The sequence below is a fragment of the Palaemon carinicauda genome, chromosome 9, assembly GCF_036898095.1.
Source record: "Palaemon carinicauda isolate YSFRI2023 chromosome 9, ASM3689809v2, whole genome shotgun sequence".
Lineage (NCBI taxonomy): Eukaryota > Metazoa > Arthropoda > Malacostraca > Decapoda > Palaemonidae > Palaemon > Palaemon carinicauda.
The window spans coordinates 151,432,725-151,449,799 of NC_090733.1; the positions used below are offsets into that span (position 1 = coordinate 151,432,725).

Consider the following 17,075-nt stretch of genomic DNA (forward strand, 5'->3'; position numbering starts at 1 on the left):
TTATGCTAATGCCTTGGTTAGCGATGTGATTCATACGTGTTTTTGCTGTATTAAGAATTCTCTTATTTTTGTCTAAACCTTCATATGTTTTTGCTATATTTAGAATCCTAACTTTCATTGTTTCTAAGCCCTTCATGTTATATCGTGTGTTTTTTTCTATATTTTAATCTAGAAGTGGTTTATGTATGTTTTTTTTTCTGAAACGCGCTCTATCAATGTTTCCAGTTTTTAAAGTGGGAAACCTGTTCTTTATTTAAATATTATTTTTATGATGAACGTTAGTATATTGCACGAGTTGACGGGTATCTTTTACAGACAAAAATGGAAGTTTTTATATAGAATTATGATAAACTAAAATCTGCAATGGATAATTTTATCAATTTCTTAATCTCTATTTATTTTCATTGTCATATCGGTTATGGCTGCATTTGTCTCGAACTAATTTCTTTACATGTAAATTATTGTTTTAAGTTTTGTTTATTGTGAAGTAAAAAATCCTTTCTCCTTTTTGCATATAACCTTTGTGGATGAACATTAAAACCGAACGATATTGGAATTGTGGCAATGAATATTCTTAAATCAAATATGTATCTTAACATTTCTTTTATAAACAGATCAACATTACGAAGTCGGCGAAGTCCGGAAGTCCTCTTGTCACACCTGCCGTTGTCAGCGGAGTGGGACCTTCACGTGCATGAGTCACGGGCAATCTTCTCTCGCTCGAAAGGAATTTCGAGATTTAACTCGAAATGAAATGGATCTCTATGTCAATGCCCTCTCTCGCCTGGCCGCCGAAGAAGACGGAGTAAGCTGGCACAGCCTAACAGAGGTGTATGCCAGCCACCTACCCCATTTCTCTGGGACAAATTCCTACTTACCGTGGCATCGTTACTTCTTGTGGGTCGTGGAACTGGTCTTGCAAGACAACGGACACTGTGACTTGACAGTGCCCTATTTCGACTGGACGTTGGACGTCGGAGACCTCGCCGGGTCCATGGCTTGGCAAGCGAATTACTTCGGTGGCGATGGGCACGAAGAAACCAAGTGCCTTCGTTACAACCCATTCGGATCGTCTTCATATCTTAATTGGTCCCCGTGCCTCATGCGACAGTTCGATAATTACATTTGGCTTCCGGACGCAGTTAACTTGGCCTACCTTCTCGCCCACGACAACTACACCACTTTCAGAATTCACCTGGAGGCCATGTCAGGGCTTTTCCAGACGTTTGTTGGAGGTCATGCTCTGACGCCGGAAAAGTTCTACGATCCGATATTTCTGTCGCATATGGCCTTCGTGGACAAAGTGTGGGACGACTGGATGGCTAGAGATGGAGATAGGTCGGAGAGTTATCTAACATCCACAAGTTTCTTAGAGATGGAGCCCTTTGGCGTGACACCGAAGGATGTCATGAAATCCTCTTATTTGGGTGTATCCTACATGCTTCCGTCCAAAGGAGCGCCATGTCTTCGAGATAGTGACGCAGAGATCTTGGAAACTGTCCCTGAAACGACCGAAAACCAGGTGTTTACTAATTCGGTTGCCACGCGCGATGATGCTGACGGCTACGACGTGAATGGATACGATTCCATAGGCTACGACAGAAAAGGCTACAATAAGGACACCTTTAACCGTGATGGATACACCATCGCAGGGATTGACCGGATGGGATACGATCGCTACGGCTTTGATGCTGATGGATGCACGGTTTTAGGAGTGCCATATTGTCGTGCGAATTTGAACAACACAAAGCTGACGTCACTGGTCTTCGACTCTTATGGATACACAGCATCAGGATTTAATATCCACGGTCTTGATAGGAGAGGGTACGATATCTTTGGATTTGATCTAGAAGGATACGACGAAGAAAAGTGCAATTATCATCACAAAGGTCCATTTTACAAGCTGGTGAAAGCGCGGATTGAGCAGAAGTTGAACAGCTTCACAGACGAATCTTTGTTGAAAAATATTGAAAGGACGTGTCCACCTGTGACCCCATTGCCTGAATGGTGGCTGGATTATAATTACTTCAGTAAGGTGATTTGAATTATCTCTTTCATTACCATAACTTGGAAGTTGAATGACAATCACAATCACAGAAGCAATTACTTTTTTTTTTTTTTTTTTTCAAAACTGACGTTATATCTTAATCCTCACCAGAACGATAGAGAAGTCCTGAGGCAGCAAGAAAAGGCAGCCGGTATCCTACGTCCAATGGTCTCTCCTCATCGAATGGACTCCAGGTCACTTCCGGTTGATGGTGAACCCTATTTGCCACAGGAATATTACCAAAGGTAACAACGTGATAACTTGTCTCCTCCTTAACTTTTAATTGAGTTTCTAATCTAAATGATACTTGTGAGATTATTTGCTACAATCTGCTATCGTAACGAGAGAGAGAGAGAGAGAGAGAGAGAGAGAGAGAGAGAGAGAGAGAGAGAGAGAGAGAGAGAGAGAGAGAGAGAGAGAGAGAGAGAGAGAATATACCTTAGTCTAGAATAGTCTAGATTAGTTCTAAGTGATATGGATTTTTTATAGATTTGAAGTTGACCGTACTTAAATTAATAATTCTTTCTCTTTCTCTTTCTCTCTTTCTTTCTCTTTCTCTCTCTTTCTTTCTCTTTCTCTCTTTTTCTTTCTCTCTCTCTCTCTTTTTCTCTTTCTCTTTCTCTCTCTCTCTCTCTCTCTCTCTTTTTCTTTCTCTTTCTCTCTCTCTCTTTTTCTCTTTCTCTTTCTCTCTCTCTCTTTTTCTCTTTCTCTCTCTCTTTTTCTCTCTCTCTCTCTCTTTTTCTCTTTCTCTCTCTCTTTCTAGCTTTCTCTCTTTCTCTCTCTCTTTCTATCTTTCTCTTTTTCTCTTTCTCTTTCTCTCTGTGCATATAAACATACTAAACATACACTTGCATATGAAAAATTTTGATATGCAGGGTAGATAAGAAGTAAATTGTTCTTCCTATAATCCTTTCAAATGAAGGAGAAAACTTAGTGAGAAAACTTTCACACGTAGTCAATTAACTTTCCTCAGACTGTGCCTCAACTTGAGACTACACAGCGGATGCCAACCAGGTGACCCTGTAGTCGACTGCAACGAGGAAGAAGTCTGCAGACCTTACACCACTGATGGAGGAAGCGAAGTTTCATCTTATTACTCTTATATTTTAAACGATCCACCTGCTACTGCGAGGCCGACGTTCTCCTTTTATCCATTCTTGACTGCTTTATTCAATCCTCCTCCATTCGGTCCTCTGTACGAATTTCCAGAACCGGAAGGGAGTGGTTTTCCTCAGGTTACAAGTACCCCTCCACCGTCTCTCCTCCAATGCTCCAGAAGACCCAATATCGCTTGCCGGGCTTTGGGGTGCGAAGGAGTGTGTCGACCTACCTTCATCGATGCGATCACTGGGAAAGAGTCTGCTTGTGATGGTATGTATAGTGGAATGTGTTGTTAGTGGAGTTTTTTGTATTTTCAAGTAGTAGACATATGTCGTTAAATAACTTAAACAACTGTAATTAGGAAATAGCCGAGTGATAAGTGGTAGTGGTTCAGTATTATTCGTCATTAAAGACTATATGCAATCCATAAACATAAAGACAGTTAAAGAATGATAGTGTAAAAATGGCTTTTCTAAGTACGAAATGGAATACATGATGTAACTATAAGGTAATCAAGCAAGTAGATTTTTATATTGCTACAAAATATGCTTTAACAAGCAAGGACGCCTAATACGAACCGTTTAAAGTGTTCCACTGTTTTTCGTTATGATTTTTTTTTCTTGGAAAACTGGGTTTCATTTTAAAAAGAAGCAGGAAATGGGCTCCATTTAATTTGCTGATCTGGGGAGTGTTTATTCCTTTAATTTTTAGCCTGTAGGCAAGCAGGACCAAATTTTTGCTGCATCCCTCTATAACGCCCAGACATATTGGAAGTATTGTCATATGACTGGCCTCTACATTTTGAATTGTAACATGACCTGGCAGTTATATATACATAGCTTCGAATGTATATATAACTGCCAGGTAAGTTCTATTCATAAAAATGGAGTTTTTATGATAAAACAAAGTTTTATGAATACTTACCTGGCAGTTATATATACATTCGAAGCTATGTATATATAACTGCCAGGTAAGTTCTATTCATAAAATTACAAATTTTACTCACCTAATTTGCCATTTCCTCGCCGGTGTGGTTTTCCAATCCCAGAAAAGTTAGAATGCGTTCAATAGGCTGTCCATCTTTTAAATACCCAAGTACAGAACTTAACTGATCGATATATGATAGATCTGGTGTTGAATCAACTGACAAACTAAGAAAACTAAAAGATTTTACGTTCTTAACAGTGAACGCATGGACATTTAGTGCCATTATAGGAAGGAGTTCCTCACGGGTGGTTTTGGACATGTTTACTTGTTTACTTGTTTTGGGTTTAAATCCAACCCTCCACTGAAGTCGAGTGAACTACTTCTCGGGCGGGTCCATATCAATCATCTAACGAAACATTTTCATTATAACTTTTGATCTTGTGAAAAGTAATGTCTTTAGTTTCTTCTTAAATTCAATTGCATTTCCTTTTCCAGCATTTCCATATTTCTTCATATGGTTAAAGATGAATCAAACTAGTTTATGATTTCAAGCAGCCCTAAAATAGTTCTAGTATGCAATGAACCAAACCTTTCATTTGTTCCTCGAAAAGCCATCCCACGTTGAGCTAACGTACAAATAACAGCTGTGACATGCCTCGAGACATATTCCCAGTAATTACACTTCTCGTGAATTCGTTTCTTCGATTGTTTTCCCAAATCCACATCTTGTCTACAAGTATGATAGCATGAGTCTTTGCGGGAAGCGCTTTTTTGCCAATCACTGAACCATTCTCTTGTAATAGAATTGGAGATTTTTTTTGAGCAAACTGTTTACAAACAAAACAAAAGTTTCTGTGAATACCTTACTGATTTACCACTACTGAAAGGCCAGTTAGACTTGCCAAATGACCCATTCTGAGAAATCGATCCACAACCCTGGGTCCATTGCAACTTTGTGATTTACTTCATCTTTTATAGAGATTACTTTCATCATATTGAACTCATATTTTTATTATTATTATTATCTTTCTTATTTTTATTATTTATTAGTTTTTTATTTATGTATTTCATTTTTTATTATTTATTTTTTATTTTTTTATCTTTTTTTATCTTTATCTTTTTTCTTTATTTCTTTTTTATCTTTATTTCTTTTTTATTTCTTTATTATTTTATTTTTTTATTATTGATAATAATTTCTAAGTTATTTCAGCACATGTAATTAGATGAACCTGCTTGTAGCACCTCGTCATTTTTCTGTTCAGTAGCAATCAAAGTGAAATTCCTGTGTGTCCACTTCTGATGACAGAAATTCGTTTTGACTCGCAATCGGTATATCATGTCTTGGAATTTGTTTGTAGAAAGAAGTCTGCTTTGCATCTTTTCTTTTTTTTTTTCCCTCTCCTCCGTGCACCACATAACTGAACACGTTTCATCACGGTTTTTGGTTTTTTAATCTGCATGTAAGATGAATCTGTGGGGCCCCTCTTCCCTTGATGCCCTAAGCACTTGGCAGCTTTCAAGAAAAACCCGAAGACTTATCTTTTTTAGAAAGTGTTATAGTAGTGATCTGAAGGCTATTAAGTCTGAATACAAATGCTAGCGAAATAACTGATAACGATACAGAGCAAAATATTAATTGGAAAGAAATAATTTTTTTTGTTCACACACCAAGGCCCACCTGAACAGACCTTTAGTGTTTGGTGGAGGGCAAGAAATAAACCCCTAAAAGTAGTAAAAGTAAAGTAATGATTAGTCCAGTCCTGGAGACAAGGGAGTTGGCATTTTAAATATGTGTTCAGTGAAAACCAGTGTTTAAACTTTAAAGGTAATTAATTTAATTTTAGGTAATATGTATGGTTTTAAGGTATTTTTAGGAAATTAATAGCTTCAGATTTAATGAAATTGGAAAAGTTTCAAGGTAATCCAAGGTAAAAAGCAGTAGCATCTAAAGTAATGGCAACATGCTCAAGTTTAAACTCTGGTGAAAACCCACTTGTTATATATACACGCGTGTATAAAAGTTCTCAATTATATGTTGCTAAGATGGCGAATTATTGTATTGACACTTGCTTAAGATATTATTTTATGGTATTTTTTCTATCACTCATTCCCTAATAAGTATGTTGTCATTCACGGGCCTTTGCATTGTTATACCAATACGCAGCTTTATTCATATTTGTCTGTGATCTTTGCGTTGTAATCAACATCACTCGCATAATCTTATCGAACTTATTTTACTAGAGAACGTCAAATATCAATTAGTCAAATTAAGATAGCTCTGTAGTGACAACCATAATCGTAATGAAAATTATTAAATTCTAATATATATAAGTCTACCTTAAAAATAGACTTACTTGGTACAATTTTCTTTGAAGCCAAAAAAAGAAAGTTGATATTGTATGGTAAACTTAACTATTCCGTATACACTGTTCCCTCATATCGTTCATTCTAACGAGTTCTCTTGATTCTCGAATATGTTTAGGACTTTTGAATATTCATTGGTGACATATTCTGTTTGTATACATCCCTTGTTCTCCCATTAAAAATTAAATAATGATGCTAAGATAAGACCCACTTACTCCGAACTGTTTGAGTTTGAAAAAAGCCTCATGATTAACGGTCATAGGAAGCTCTATAATTAAGACCAACCATATCTTTTTTACCACAATCATTGGATTTCTATTCAGCAGTGGGCATTTTAAGTAGCTCATTACATAATCCAAGGCCTTTGCAAATGCGAACTGCAAATTAAGGAACAATTGAACATCTACAGCATACGTATTTATGCGTTTTTTAAAGATGTTCAAAAACTTTTCACAATATGGGAGTTATGGAAATTGGGCTGTAATCAGCAGAGCTAGAGTTGCCACAAACACATTATCCTAATGGTTTAGCGACACGAATTCTTCAACAAGCGCAGAAAACAACATAAGCTTACTAACTTTCATCAAAGGGTGCAGAAATAAGAGTAGCTCATCATTTTTGTTTTTGGGGGGTTGACCAGACAGGGTTTCTTTCATGGACAAATTGTGTTAATTTTCAGTTAGCATAAAATCTCAGGTAACAGTTCTTTTATTTCAAATCAAATTTGATCTGTTACATTTAAGATAAGTTTTGTCTTTACTAATCAACTTCATTGTGTATATAACTATCGTGATAAGGATTTACATTTGATCATACAATTTTATTATCTAAGGTTATGCATTCTAGGATGTGTGGATGAAACAGGACAGCTTCGAGATGAAGGGTCTACTTGGACCGGGAATAATTGCGAAACTTGCACTTGTAATCACAGGGAGATGATGTGCCATCCAGTTGACTGTCCCTCTGTCTCTTGCACGCATCCTGTTAAACCTCTTGGAGCCTGTTGCCCTGATTGCAATCATGGTTTGTGTGGTTATTTTTGTTGCGTGCAAGAATGCTGATCTTTTTTATATGAGAATCGTTTGGGGTTTTAATTTTGCTAATGTTTGTTGTTTATAATTGAGTAATGTAATAAAGCAATTACTCATTTGTTATTCAGTTGGTTATATTTCCCTTGATATATTTATCAATTTCTGCTAATGAACTTTATAAAACCGGTAGTTATCTTTTGTCGCATGTACTGTACTTATAAAGTAATATACGACAAAATTGGGACATGCATATCTTTATACACGCCCACCTCCTAGATCAAATGTAGATTTTAATATTCAATAGTGAGAATAACTTGTAAATACCTATTTATCATTCTTGGACTTGTTATTTTCACCAACAGGATGCAAGTACAACGGTTACACAGTACCAGAGGGCCAAACAATCGCAAACGTAGATGATCCTTGTAGGGAATGCCATTGCACGGGAGGCTCTCTCTTCTGTGCTCAACTGGTGTGCCCTGAATTGACCTGCAGTGACCCAGTTCACAAACCTGGTAGGCTATTCACTAATGATTTATTTTTTTTATCTAGCATGGAAGGTTTTATCATGTCCATATTTTAATACAGCAGTGATAGATACAGTAGATAAGTATACTATGTTGTTTTTATTTCTTAAAGTAGTTTTTACATCGTGGGATTCCTTCTGTCTATCATATTTGAGCCTTACATTTCTTGAATCATAAAGATATTTCCTTTCTCGTATAATTTCAAATAAATTGTCCTGCCAGGATGCTTATTACCAATTTTACCATATATGTTTCTTTTATTCAGGAGAATGTTGCGCCTTCTGCAACAGTTGTGAAGGCGCTGAAGAAGGTGACTCTTGGCAACCAGATCCTTGTACTCATTGCAAGTGTAAACAGGTCAGTTGGAATTTAAGAGCAAATTAAGGGTTGTATGCCATTATATATGAAATTAATTATAATTATAAGTTTCTGTAAAACAAAAACTTAGGTTTTTTGTTGGACATTATTTTACTGATCTGCCTATGTATGACTTCCTCCCGTCACTGATACTTATTGAAAGTTTTGTAGGTATCAGTTAGAAGTACTGTAAATAAGAAATATACGGAGATAATAAGGACATAAAAAAATATTTTGTTTTATCTATTCTTATTGTCAAAACGTCTTAATAGGTAAAATGAAGGTAATAATCTTTTTCCTAGTTTGTAATTTGATTTTTGTAAAGGCCTTGGAACATGTGATGTTCTTCATACAATCTCCAGCGCTTGAGTGTACAGAAATACCTTGATTGTGGTCAGGAAGTTCATATGATTGTCCTTTATTTTAGTGCTGCCTTTAGCATTGTTAATCATAAAGCCCTTGTCTTCAAACTCAAACATTTAGGAGTAGGTGGGTCTTTTCTTAGTATCACTATTGAATCTTTGAGTAATAGATTGCAAAGAGTAGTTGTCGATGGGCGCCATAGTGAGTATAGGAATATTATATCTGGTACTCCTCATGGTAGTCTGCTTGGTCCATTAATTTTCATATACACATATGTAGTTTAGCCTAGAAAACAAGCCTCAATTCCATCTCCTGAATGTAGATCTGGAGTTGTTGAATCCCATAGTAGAGATCTAGCTAAAATTAGTGCATGGTGGAAATTACAGGGGTTAATGTTGAACCCTAACCACACTCGGATGATTGTAAGTAGGTCGAGGACTGTGGCTCTTCGAAATCTATTATCTGCATTGATAAATGTTTGTTTACCTATCTAAGACTCCTTCAAGATTTTAGGTACGATTCTTGATTGCAAATTTACTTTTGAGAGACTCGTTCAGTCTTTCTTCTTCAATTGCGCAAATTATAATCTTATGATATGAGTAGCAATGGAAAATGACATTGAACTATTTCTATTAATTATACAAATCCTTCTGGAATTTGATCAGGATGCCAGATAACTCCTAATCAATCAGTCTGGACTTCTGATAACATTATTTTCATTCAAACTTTAATCTATGTACCATTACGGTCTCTCCCAACTGCATTAAACCATTTTATCCTTCTAATTTTAGGGAGAAAAACTTTGCTACTCTCTTGGCTGCTCAACACCAACTTGCCCCAATCCTGCCCCGCCTCAAGGGGAGTGTTGCCCCGTCTGTCACCACTGTGACTACCAAGGACACCACATCATGAATGGCGACTCCAAACTCGTGGCTCCTTGCGTTACGTGTTCGTGTTCTGTAAGTCTAGCTGATGGAGAAGTACTCGATATTCATCTTTGTCCCTATCATTGTGGTTATCCTATTATGTTTTATATATGATTTCAATTATATTTCTATATAATTACATTATCTCTATATCATATTCACTTCTATATTTTTGTCTTCCATTAGATTGATTCATTCTAAAAACTAGTTTTTATTGCTGTTTTTGGCATACCAAATCAAGGCCCTTTCACTTTAAAGTCTTTATTTTTGTTGATAAAGGTTTCTGTTATTGTTGTATTCAACATTTAAATGTTCTCGTGGGTTCACCAGGTGCAAAATATTAGTTTGATTCCTCTTTTGACGAAGTTTTTATTTTTCATGGCACACGAATCTTATTATTCTCGTTAGGTTTTTATCATTTCTATTTTGTTCTAATACCTATTTTATTATTCTATACTATAATAAAGTATAACTGACCTCCTACAGTTGGGCTCTGACAAATATTTTTTTTTTATTTTTCTTAACACACTAATCCTATTCTCGTCAAGTTTTTATCATTTCTATTTTATTCTTTTATTTACTTTATTACTCTATACTCTAAGTATAACTGACCTCCTACAGTTGGGCACTGTAACTTGCAAGTCAGAAGAGTGTGCCCCGCCTGTCTGCATGGACCCGGAAACGATTCCAGGGGAATGTTGTCCCATGTGCAAGGGTCAGTGTTCGTACGACGATCGAATTATAGCCACCGGGACCACATTCCAACCCTCGTTCAATCCATGTCTAAATTGTTCTTGTCAGGTGAGCAGAAATTATTACATTATCCTATTTCTCTTCCTCTTGTTTTGTTAAAATTTTTATAGTTTATTTAGGAAATATTTATTTCAATGTTGTAACTATTCTTAAAATGTTTTATTTTTTAAGTTTCCTTTCCACACTGGCCTATTTTCCCTGTTGGAGCCCCTGGGCTTATAGCATCCTGCTTTTCCAATTAGGGTTGTAGCTTAGCAAGTAATAATAATAATGATAATATCTGGAACAAATATAATCTTGGTGAATATTTGTTCGCAAAAATCCAAAGATGTTATGTAAAAATAATTTATGAATAAAAGAAAGTATGAAGGAAAATGAACTGTATGGGTAAAATAAAATTTGTTCATCCATTTGATAAAATTTTAGATTTAAGGATGATTCCTCAAGCACTATTTAAAGCAGTGTATGTAAACATTTTTCAAATTTAGAGTTTACCCATTCAACTTGAGTCACGTAAATATTCAGCATCTGTTAGCTGCTGTAATATATAAGAAAAATGCATAAATGATCTATGGGCCTTTGCTTAAAAGTCTGGCTCCCAGTATTATGAGTTATACTTTTTACATAAACTTACTAAACATACTCGCAGATGATTTTAACTTATATTTGAAATAGTGTAGGTTTTAATTTTATAAAATTACTTTCATTTTCTAAGCCATTGTACTTGGCCTCCATAGGATACGCGCGTTGCTTGCGTAGCTGTGGAATGTGGGCCCCCTCCATGCCCAGGGGCCATTGTCCTCCGTGGGCGTTGCTGTCCTGACCACTGCCCCAACGAAGTGCCCTGTGTTGATAATAGAGGCAAATCCAGACTGAATGGAGAGACTTGGATGCAAGATGGAAGAGAGTGTCGGGTAAATCAGATGGTTCAACTTGATTAAGCTCCCCTTCTGAGTTATAAATGTTTCCTTGTTGATTTATTTATAGTGTTAAAGCTTCTCTTCAAAGAAATAAATACTTCATTATTGATGTACAGTAATTATAGTGATCAAGTTTGAATCCCTTCAGATTAATAACAGCTTTCTTATTGATGTATTTATAGTGTTAGTTTCAGATTCCCTACTGAGTAATAAAAGCTTCATTGTGGATGTATTTAGATTAAGATTCAAATTCCCTTCAGACCAATAAAAGGTTTTCTTTTATATGTTCTAATTCCTTCTCTGAGTGACTAAGGTTCCTTACTGATGTATGTATAGTATCAAAGTTCTTGTTCCAACTTTGAGTGGTAAAGGCTTCCTAATTGATAAATTTATGGTATTAAGGTTCCAATTCCCCTTCTGAATGATAAGTTTTTTTTTTATATATTCTTAGTATCGAAGTTTCAGTTCCCTTTCTTAGTGGTGAAGGTTTACTTATTGATATATTTGAAGTATCAAAGTTCTAGTTCTCCTTGTGGGTGAAAAGGGGCTTCATTATCGATATATTTATAGTATCAAAGTTCCAGTGCCCTTTCTGAGTGGTAAAGACTTCTTTAAAAGAAAAAATATAATATTAAAGTTCCAGTTCCCATTATTGGTAACAAAAGCTCTCTTTGTGATGCATTTTATAATATCAAAGATTCAGTTCTTGTGAGTTTGAGAGTGGCTTCCCTCTTTACTTCATTCTATCTAAATATTTGTTTCCTCATAAGAGTGAGTGAGACTTTGGATGTGTATTTTAAAGGCTTCTTTTGCAACATATTCATATTTTTAAAGTTACAGGTCCCCCTCCGAATGTATTTTTAGCCTCCCAGGTGTCGATATCTCTTTTTCTTAAGGGTGAATTTTCCTCTTAACACTGTTAACTAAAGTATAACTCTGTTCACTGTTTATTATTTCTCGTATCATCTTCAGAAATGCACGTGTGACAGTGGAGTCATCATATGTACTGGTGAAACATGTGAAGAGTGTCCATATGGTGTTCCAGTTCCAGGTTCCTGCTGTCCAGACTGTTCCAAGTGTTTCGTTGATGGACAGCTGCTTGACAATAAGGTAAGGTGTATCGTATGAATTGTTAATTTTAATTTCCAGTATTTTATTAGAATGAGGATAATGTATGGAAGTTTATTTTTTATATTTTCCAAGTTTCAACGAAATCAATTCTTTTCCCTAGTGTTTTACTCTACACTCATTAAATTCTCTTCATAAAGTCTATAATAATATAAATAATTATTATTAGATAAACCCTAAGAAGGGCCTTGAACGATATTTACCATCTGAACTTCACTTCTTTAAAATTTGAAGCTTTTGTGCACACTTGTAATATTTATGTAATTTGCGTGTGTATGAGTGTGTGGATTTGTGTATAGTGTACGTGTTTGAGTTTTTTTATGTATTAGCTTATGCATATGTACAAAAAAAAATTCTCGTTTAAATAGATATGAAAAATCTGAGCCATCATTGCATAATGCTACAGTTAGAAAAAAAATTAATTTTGATCTTTAAATCTACGTAAAAATATATCTTTCTCAACCGTATTTCAGTAAAATACAGAAGAACGTAATTTTACCTTACTTTGTTATTATCTTTTACTGGCTGGTGACCGTAATATCACCCCTTTACGACAATATGTCGGTTTTTAAAACGGTAAAAATCCTAGAATAAATTATGCCAGACATTTTCGTTTTTTTTAATGCAAATTTTTAACAGTGTAAATACTTTTCTTTCAGGTGTGGTTCAACCGAGGTGGTGACCCCTGTGAACAATGTCAGTGTTTAGATGGTTCCCTTAATTGTAACCCTCGAATTACCTGTCCGGAACTGACCTGTCTTTTGAAACACCGGCCAGATGGCGAATGTTGCCCAGTCTGCATTGGTAAGTAAATGCTTTGATATTTTCTAGTTTAAAGTAGTAGTTTATTCACTGTGTTTTTAAATGAATATTTTGCTTAGATTAAAACTTTTAGATATTTGAAATGGAAGAGATTAATGGGGAGGGAACTATAATCCATTGTTAACGTTTTGGTGTGATTTAAATTTTTCTTTTTTTAAGGAATGTTTTAAGCAAATTTCAACATACCTTTCCCAGTTATTCAGAATATTTAGATAGAAAATAAAACAGTATTACCATCTCTTTTATGCATATTTAAACCCCATTTTTCTTATGAGAAATGAATGAATACTCACACAGTTAAGGAATTAAAGAAATTTTGTCAGTCCTCGTAATTTTCTATAATAGGTTTTTATTAAAATTAAGTGCTAAACATCCAATTAGTTTTTCAATATCCCGTTCTCAACTATTCGAGACAGTTCTCTGCTTTGAGGAAATCTTAATTTGCATTAAAAACGGTAAAAAAACTAGCATAAATGTTGTCATACATTTACTGTTTTAAAGACTGATATATTGACATAAAGGAGCGATATTACGGTCACCAACCCATTGAAAATTATAACAAATTATGGTAAAATTACGGTTGCATGTATTTTACTGAAATGCGGCTGAGAACAGTATATTTTTACGAAGAATTTCTAATTAAAATTACAGTTTTTTAACAGTGAATGATACAATGAAAGTTAGGAACTTTTGGAAAAATCTACCATATCCTGAACACTAATAGAATTTTTATAACATAAAGGTATTGGTCGTTACTTAAAAAAATATAATTGTTCCTTTTCTTCAAGAGAATCACACTCGATTTATAAAGCCTTTTAAATGTGTATTTTGTTTTGCAACCTCAAACTTAAATCATTTGAATGATTTATAATTAATCTAAGCCATGTTTTTGCTACCAACCACAGGCTTAAACTTTATTGAAACCCACTCAAGAAAAGTATATTATAAATCTATTAATTCAATCTGAAAACTATCTCTCTCTCTCTCTCTCTCTCTCTCTCTCTCCTCTCTCTCTCTCTCTCTCTCTCTCTCTCTCTCTCTCTCTCTCTCTCTCTCTCCTCTCTCTCCTCTATGTTAAATCCATATTATAGTATATATAAATCAGCTAGTCTTCACCTTTCAAGATATTCCCCTGACCAACATATTCCCTCTGCATGCTATAACCCCACTGACCTTTCCTTGTTCATTTAATTTTGTTTAGTTCCTTATTATTCTTCATTATTCTTTAATGAAACTACTCAAGAAAAGTCTATTATAAATCTATTAATTCAATCTGAAACTCTCTCTCTCTCTCTCTCTCTCTCTCTCTCTCTCTCTCTCTCTCTCTCTCTCTCTCTCTCTCTCTCTCTCTCTCTCCTAGAAATGTTTAACGCTTTTCATTCATTCATTTCATCAGGTTGTATAGATGACCAAGGCCAAACATGGGATGATGGTCAATACTGGTCCCCCAATTCTCTCTCTCTCTCTCTCTCTCTCTCTCTCTCTCTCTCTCTCTCTCTCTCTCTCTCTCTCTCTCTCTCTCTCTCTCTCTCTCTCTAGAAATGTTAACGCTTTTCATTCATTCATTTCATCAGGTTGCATAGATGACCAAGGCCAAACATGGATGTAGGTCAATACTAGTCCCCCAACTCTCTCTCTCTCTCTCTCTCTCTCTCTCTCTCTCTCTCTCTCTCTCTCTCTCTCTCTCTCTCTCTCTCTCTCTCCTAGAAATGTTAACGCTTTTCATTCATTCATTTCATCAGGTTGCATAGATGACCAAGGCCAAACATGGGATGAAGGTCAATACTGGTCCCCCAACTCTGACCCCTGCCAGCAGTGTCAGTGCCACAAGAATCTTATAACTTGCGCACGAATGCAATGTCAAGTAAGTTTACTAAGTAAAGATGCTCATAGGATAAGGATAGGGAAGTGGGGAATATGGGGAAAGGAAGAGTACCCCTGGATACAATCCAATTTATATCCCGAAGGCATGAGCTCGGGATAGGAAGGAAGAAGGAAAATGGAGAAAGGGAAGTACAGGAGAAGAATAAAAAAGATGGCAGTTTTTCTGACAAAGAAAAACTAATTAGAGACTGCATACTTCCGTCAATGTCAAAGTCCTTTGAGAGAGAATACGGGTAAATTTCTCGAAACCAATTACTCGAAAAATAATTTCTCGACCTATCCATTTCTCGAAAGCAATAACTGTTTCTGAAATGGCCATTAGGCTTCTAAACAATTTTTACCCTTTCTGTTAACGAGCACTTTCAACCGATCCCATTGTCCAGAAACGATTGTTGAGATCTAAACGGAATAACATAACTCGGACTTTCCTTGCAAAGGAAGACATTTGATTTGGGTATACAGCTTAAATTGTGTGCGTATGATTTCAGGTTTTGAAGCCAGGAACTACGGAGCCATCCAAGATCATTTCAGCCTTCCAAAAAGTTTGAGAGTTTGTCACTTTCTTAAATTGACTAAATCTGATCCCATTGTCAATCCTGATGTTAATTTTTAGTGTAATTGTTGTTAAAAAAATGCGTTATATTGACAACTACAAAAAATAAATGACTAATCATTAATGCAGGTCATAGAATTATGAATATTCGTGATGTTCCGATGGTGTATATTATTAATGTGGTAGAGTAAAAATGTATGATATTTTCCCTCCCAATAAGATTATTCATTATAATGAGGATTCCTTCCATTATAGGACCATTGCAGTCACCCTTTGCCACCTGCGCCTTCGACCTGCTGCCCATCTTGTGAAGCATGTCTTTATCGGAGCAAAATATATGCCCAAGACGAAAGGATTCCAACGACTGACCCGTGCAGCGACTGTTACTGTAATAATGGTAAATATACTCTCATTTCTATTCAAGTAAAGTCAATCAATCTGTCATGCGCACACGCTTCAAATATATCTCTGTCTGCGCATATGTTTGAGAAATCTAGATGTTTTTATCTTTATTATTTTTCCGTTTCTATGCAGTGTTTTGTTTTTCGAGAAAGCTTATTTAATATATATATATATATATATATATATATATATATATATATATATATATATATATATATATATATATATATATGTATGTATATATAAGGTCTTTCCCACTCTTCAAAATCTTAAGTCTTTGATGGTTTCAGGCAGCCTGGTTTGCAACACGAAATCCTGCAGTGACGTTTACTGTGCTAACGCCAGAATTCCACCTGGTAAATGTTGCCCAACTTGTCCTCAATGCAACTACATGGGCGAAACCTTCGAGTAAGTACATCAGTTCAGTCATTAATTGTTTCAGTAGTTAGTAGTCATCTCTTGGTATTCATATTATAGAGATAGAGCGCAAATTGTGATTTTTTTTTGTGTGTGTGTATTGTTACTTGTACTAGAAACTACTATCCTGTCTGGTTACTTAATTATTGCTATAATTACTTGTGTACTAGAGTCGAAAATTATTATTTCTAAATATTTCGACACACACACACACACACACACACACACACACACACACACACACACACACAGTTTCAACCCTTCCCAGCCACCTCCCCCTTTCCTAACTACAACCCACAGAGTTGGCAATTTGTGGGAGTGGTGTCCTAGTGTACCTCCTGGGGTACTCCCCTCTTGCCAGGGTATGACTACTCTCTCCCCACCTGAACCTGACTATATATATATATATATATATATATATATATATATATATATATATATATATATATATATATATATATATATATATATATATATATATATATATATCACACACACACTCTCTCTCTCTCACTCTCTCTCTCTCTCTCTCTCACTCTCTCTCTCTCTCTCT

General features: G+C 35.5%; 1 protein-coding gene across 1 annotated transcript in view; it reads left to right on the top strand.

Moving 5' to 3' along the window:
• The first annotated feature begins 525 nt into the window (after positions 1-525).
• Positions 526-17,075, top strand: part of LOC137647282 (zonadhesin-like) — a 106,492-nt gene continuing 89,942 nt past the window's right edge. The window contains exons 1-14 of the mRNA XM_068380678.1: positions 526-2,035; positions 2,159-2,292; positions 3,021-3,418; positions 7,286-7,462; positions 7,833-7,985; positions 8,263-8,354; positions 9,509-9,676; positions 10,265-10,444; positions 11,134-11,310; positions 12,289-12,426; positions 13,104-13,248; positions 15,009-15,130; positions 15,959-16,100; positions 16,396-16,513. Coding sequence (XP_068236779.1) covers positions 695-2,035; positions 2,159-2,292; positions 3,021-3,418; positions 7,286-7,462; positions 7,833-7,985; positions 8,263-8,354; positions 9,509-9,676; positions 10,265-10,444; positions 11,134-11,310; positions 12,289-12,426; positions 13,104-13,248; positions 15,009-15,130; positions 15,959-16,100; positions 16,396-16,513 — 3,485 coding nt within the window. The 5' untranslated portion in view covers positions 526-694. The remainder of the gene's footprint in view (positions 2,036-2,158; positions 2,293-3,020; positions 3,419-7,285; positions 7,463-7,832; positions 7,986-8,262; positions 8,355-9,508; positions 9,677-10,264; positions 10,445-11,133; positions 11,311-12,288; positions 12,427-13,103; positions 13,249-15,008; positions 15,131-15,958; positions 16,101-16,395; positions 16,514-17,075) is intronic.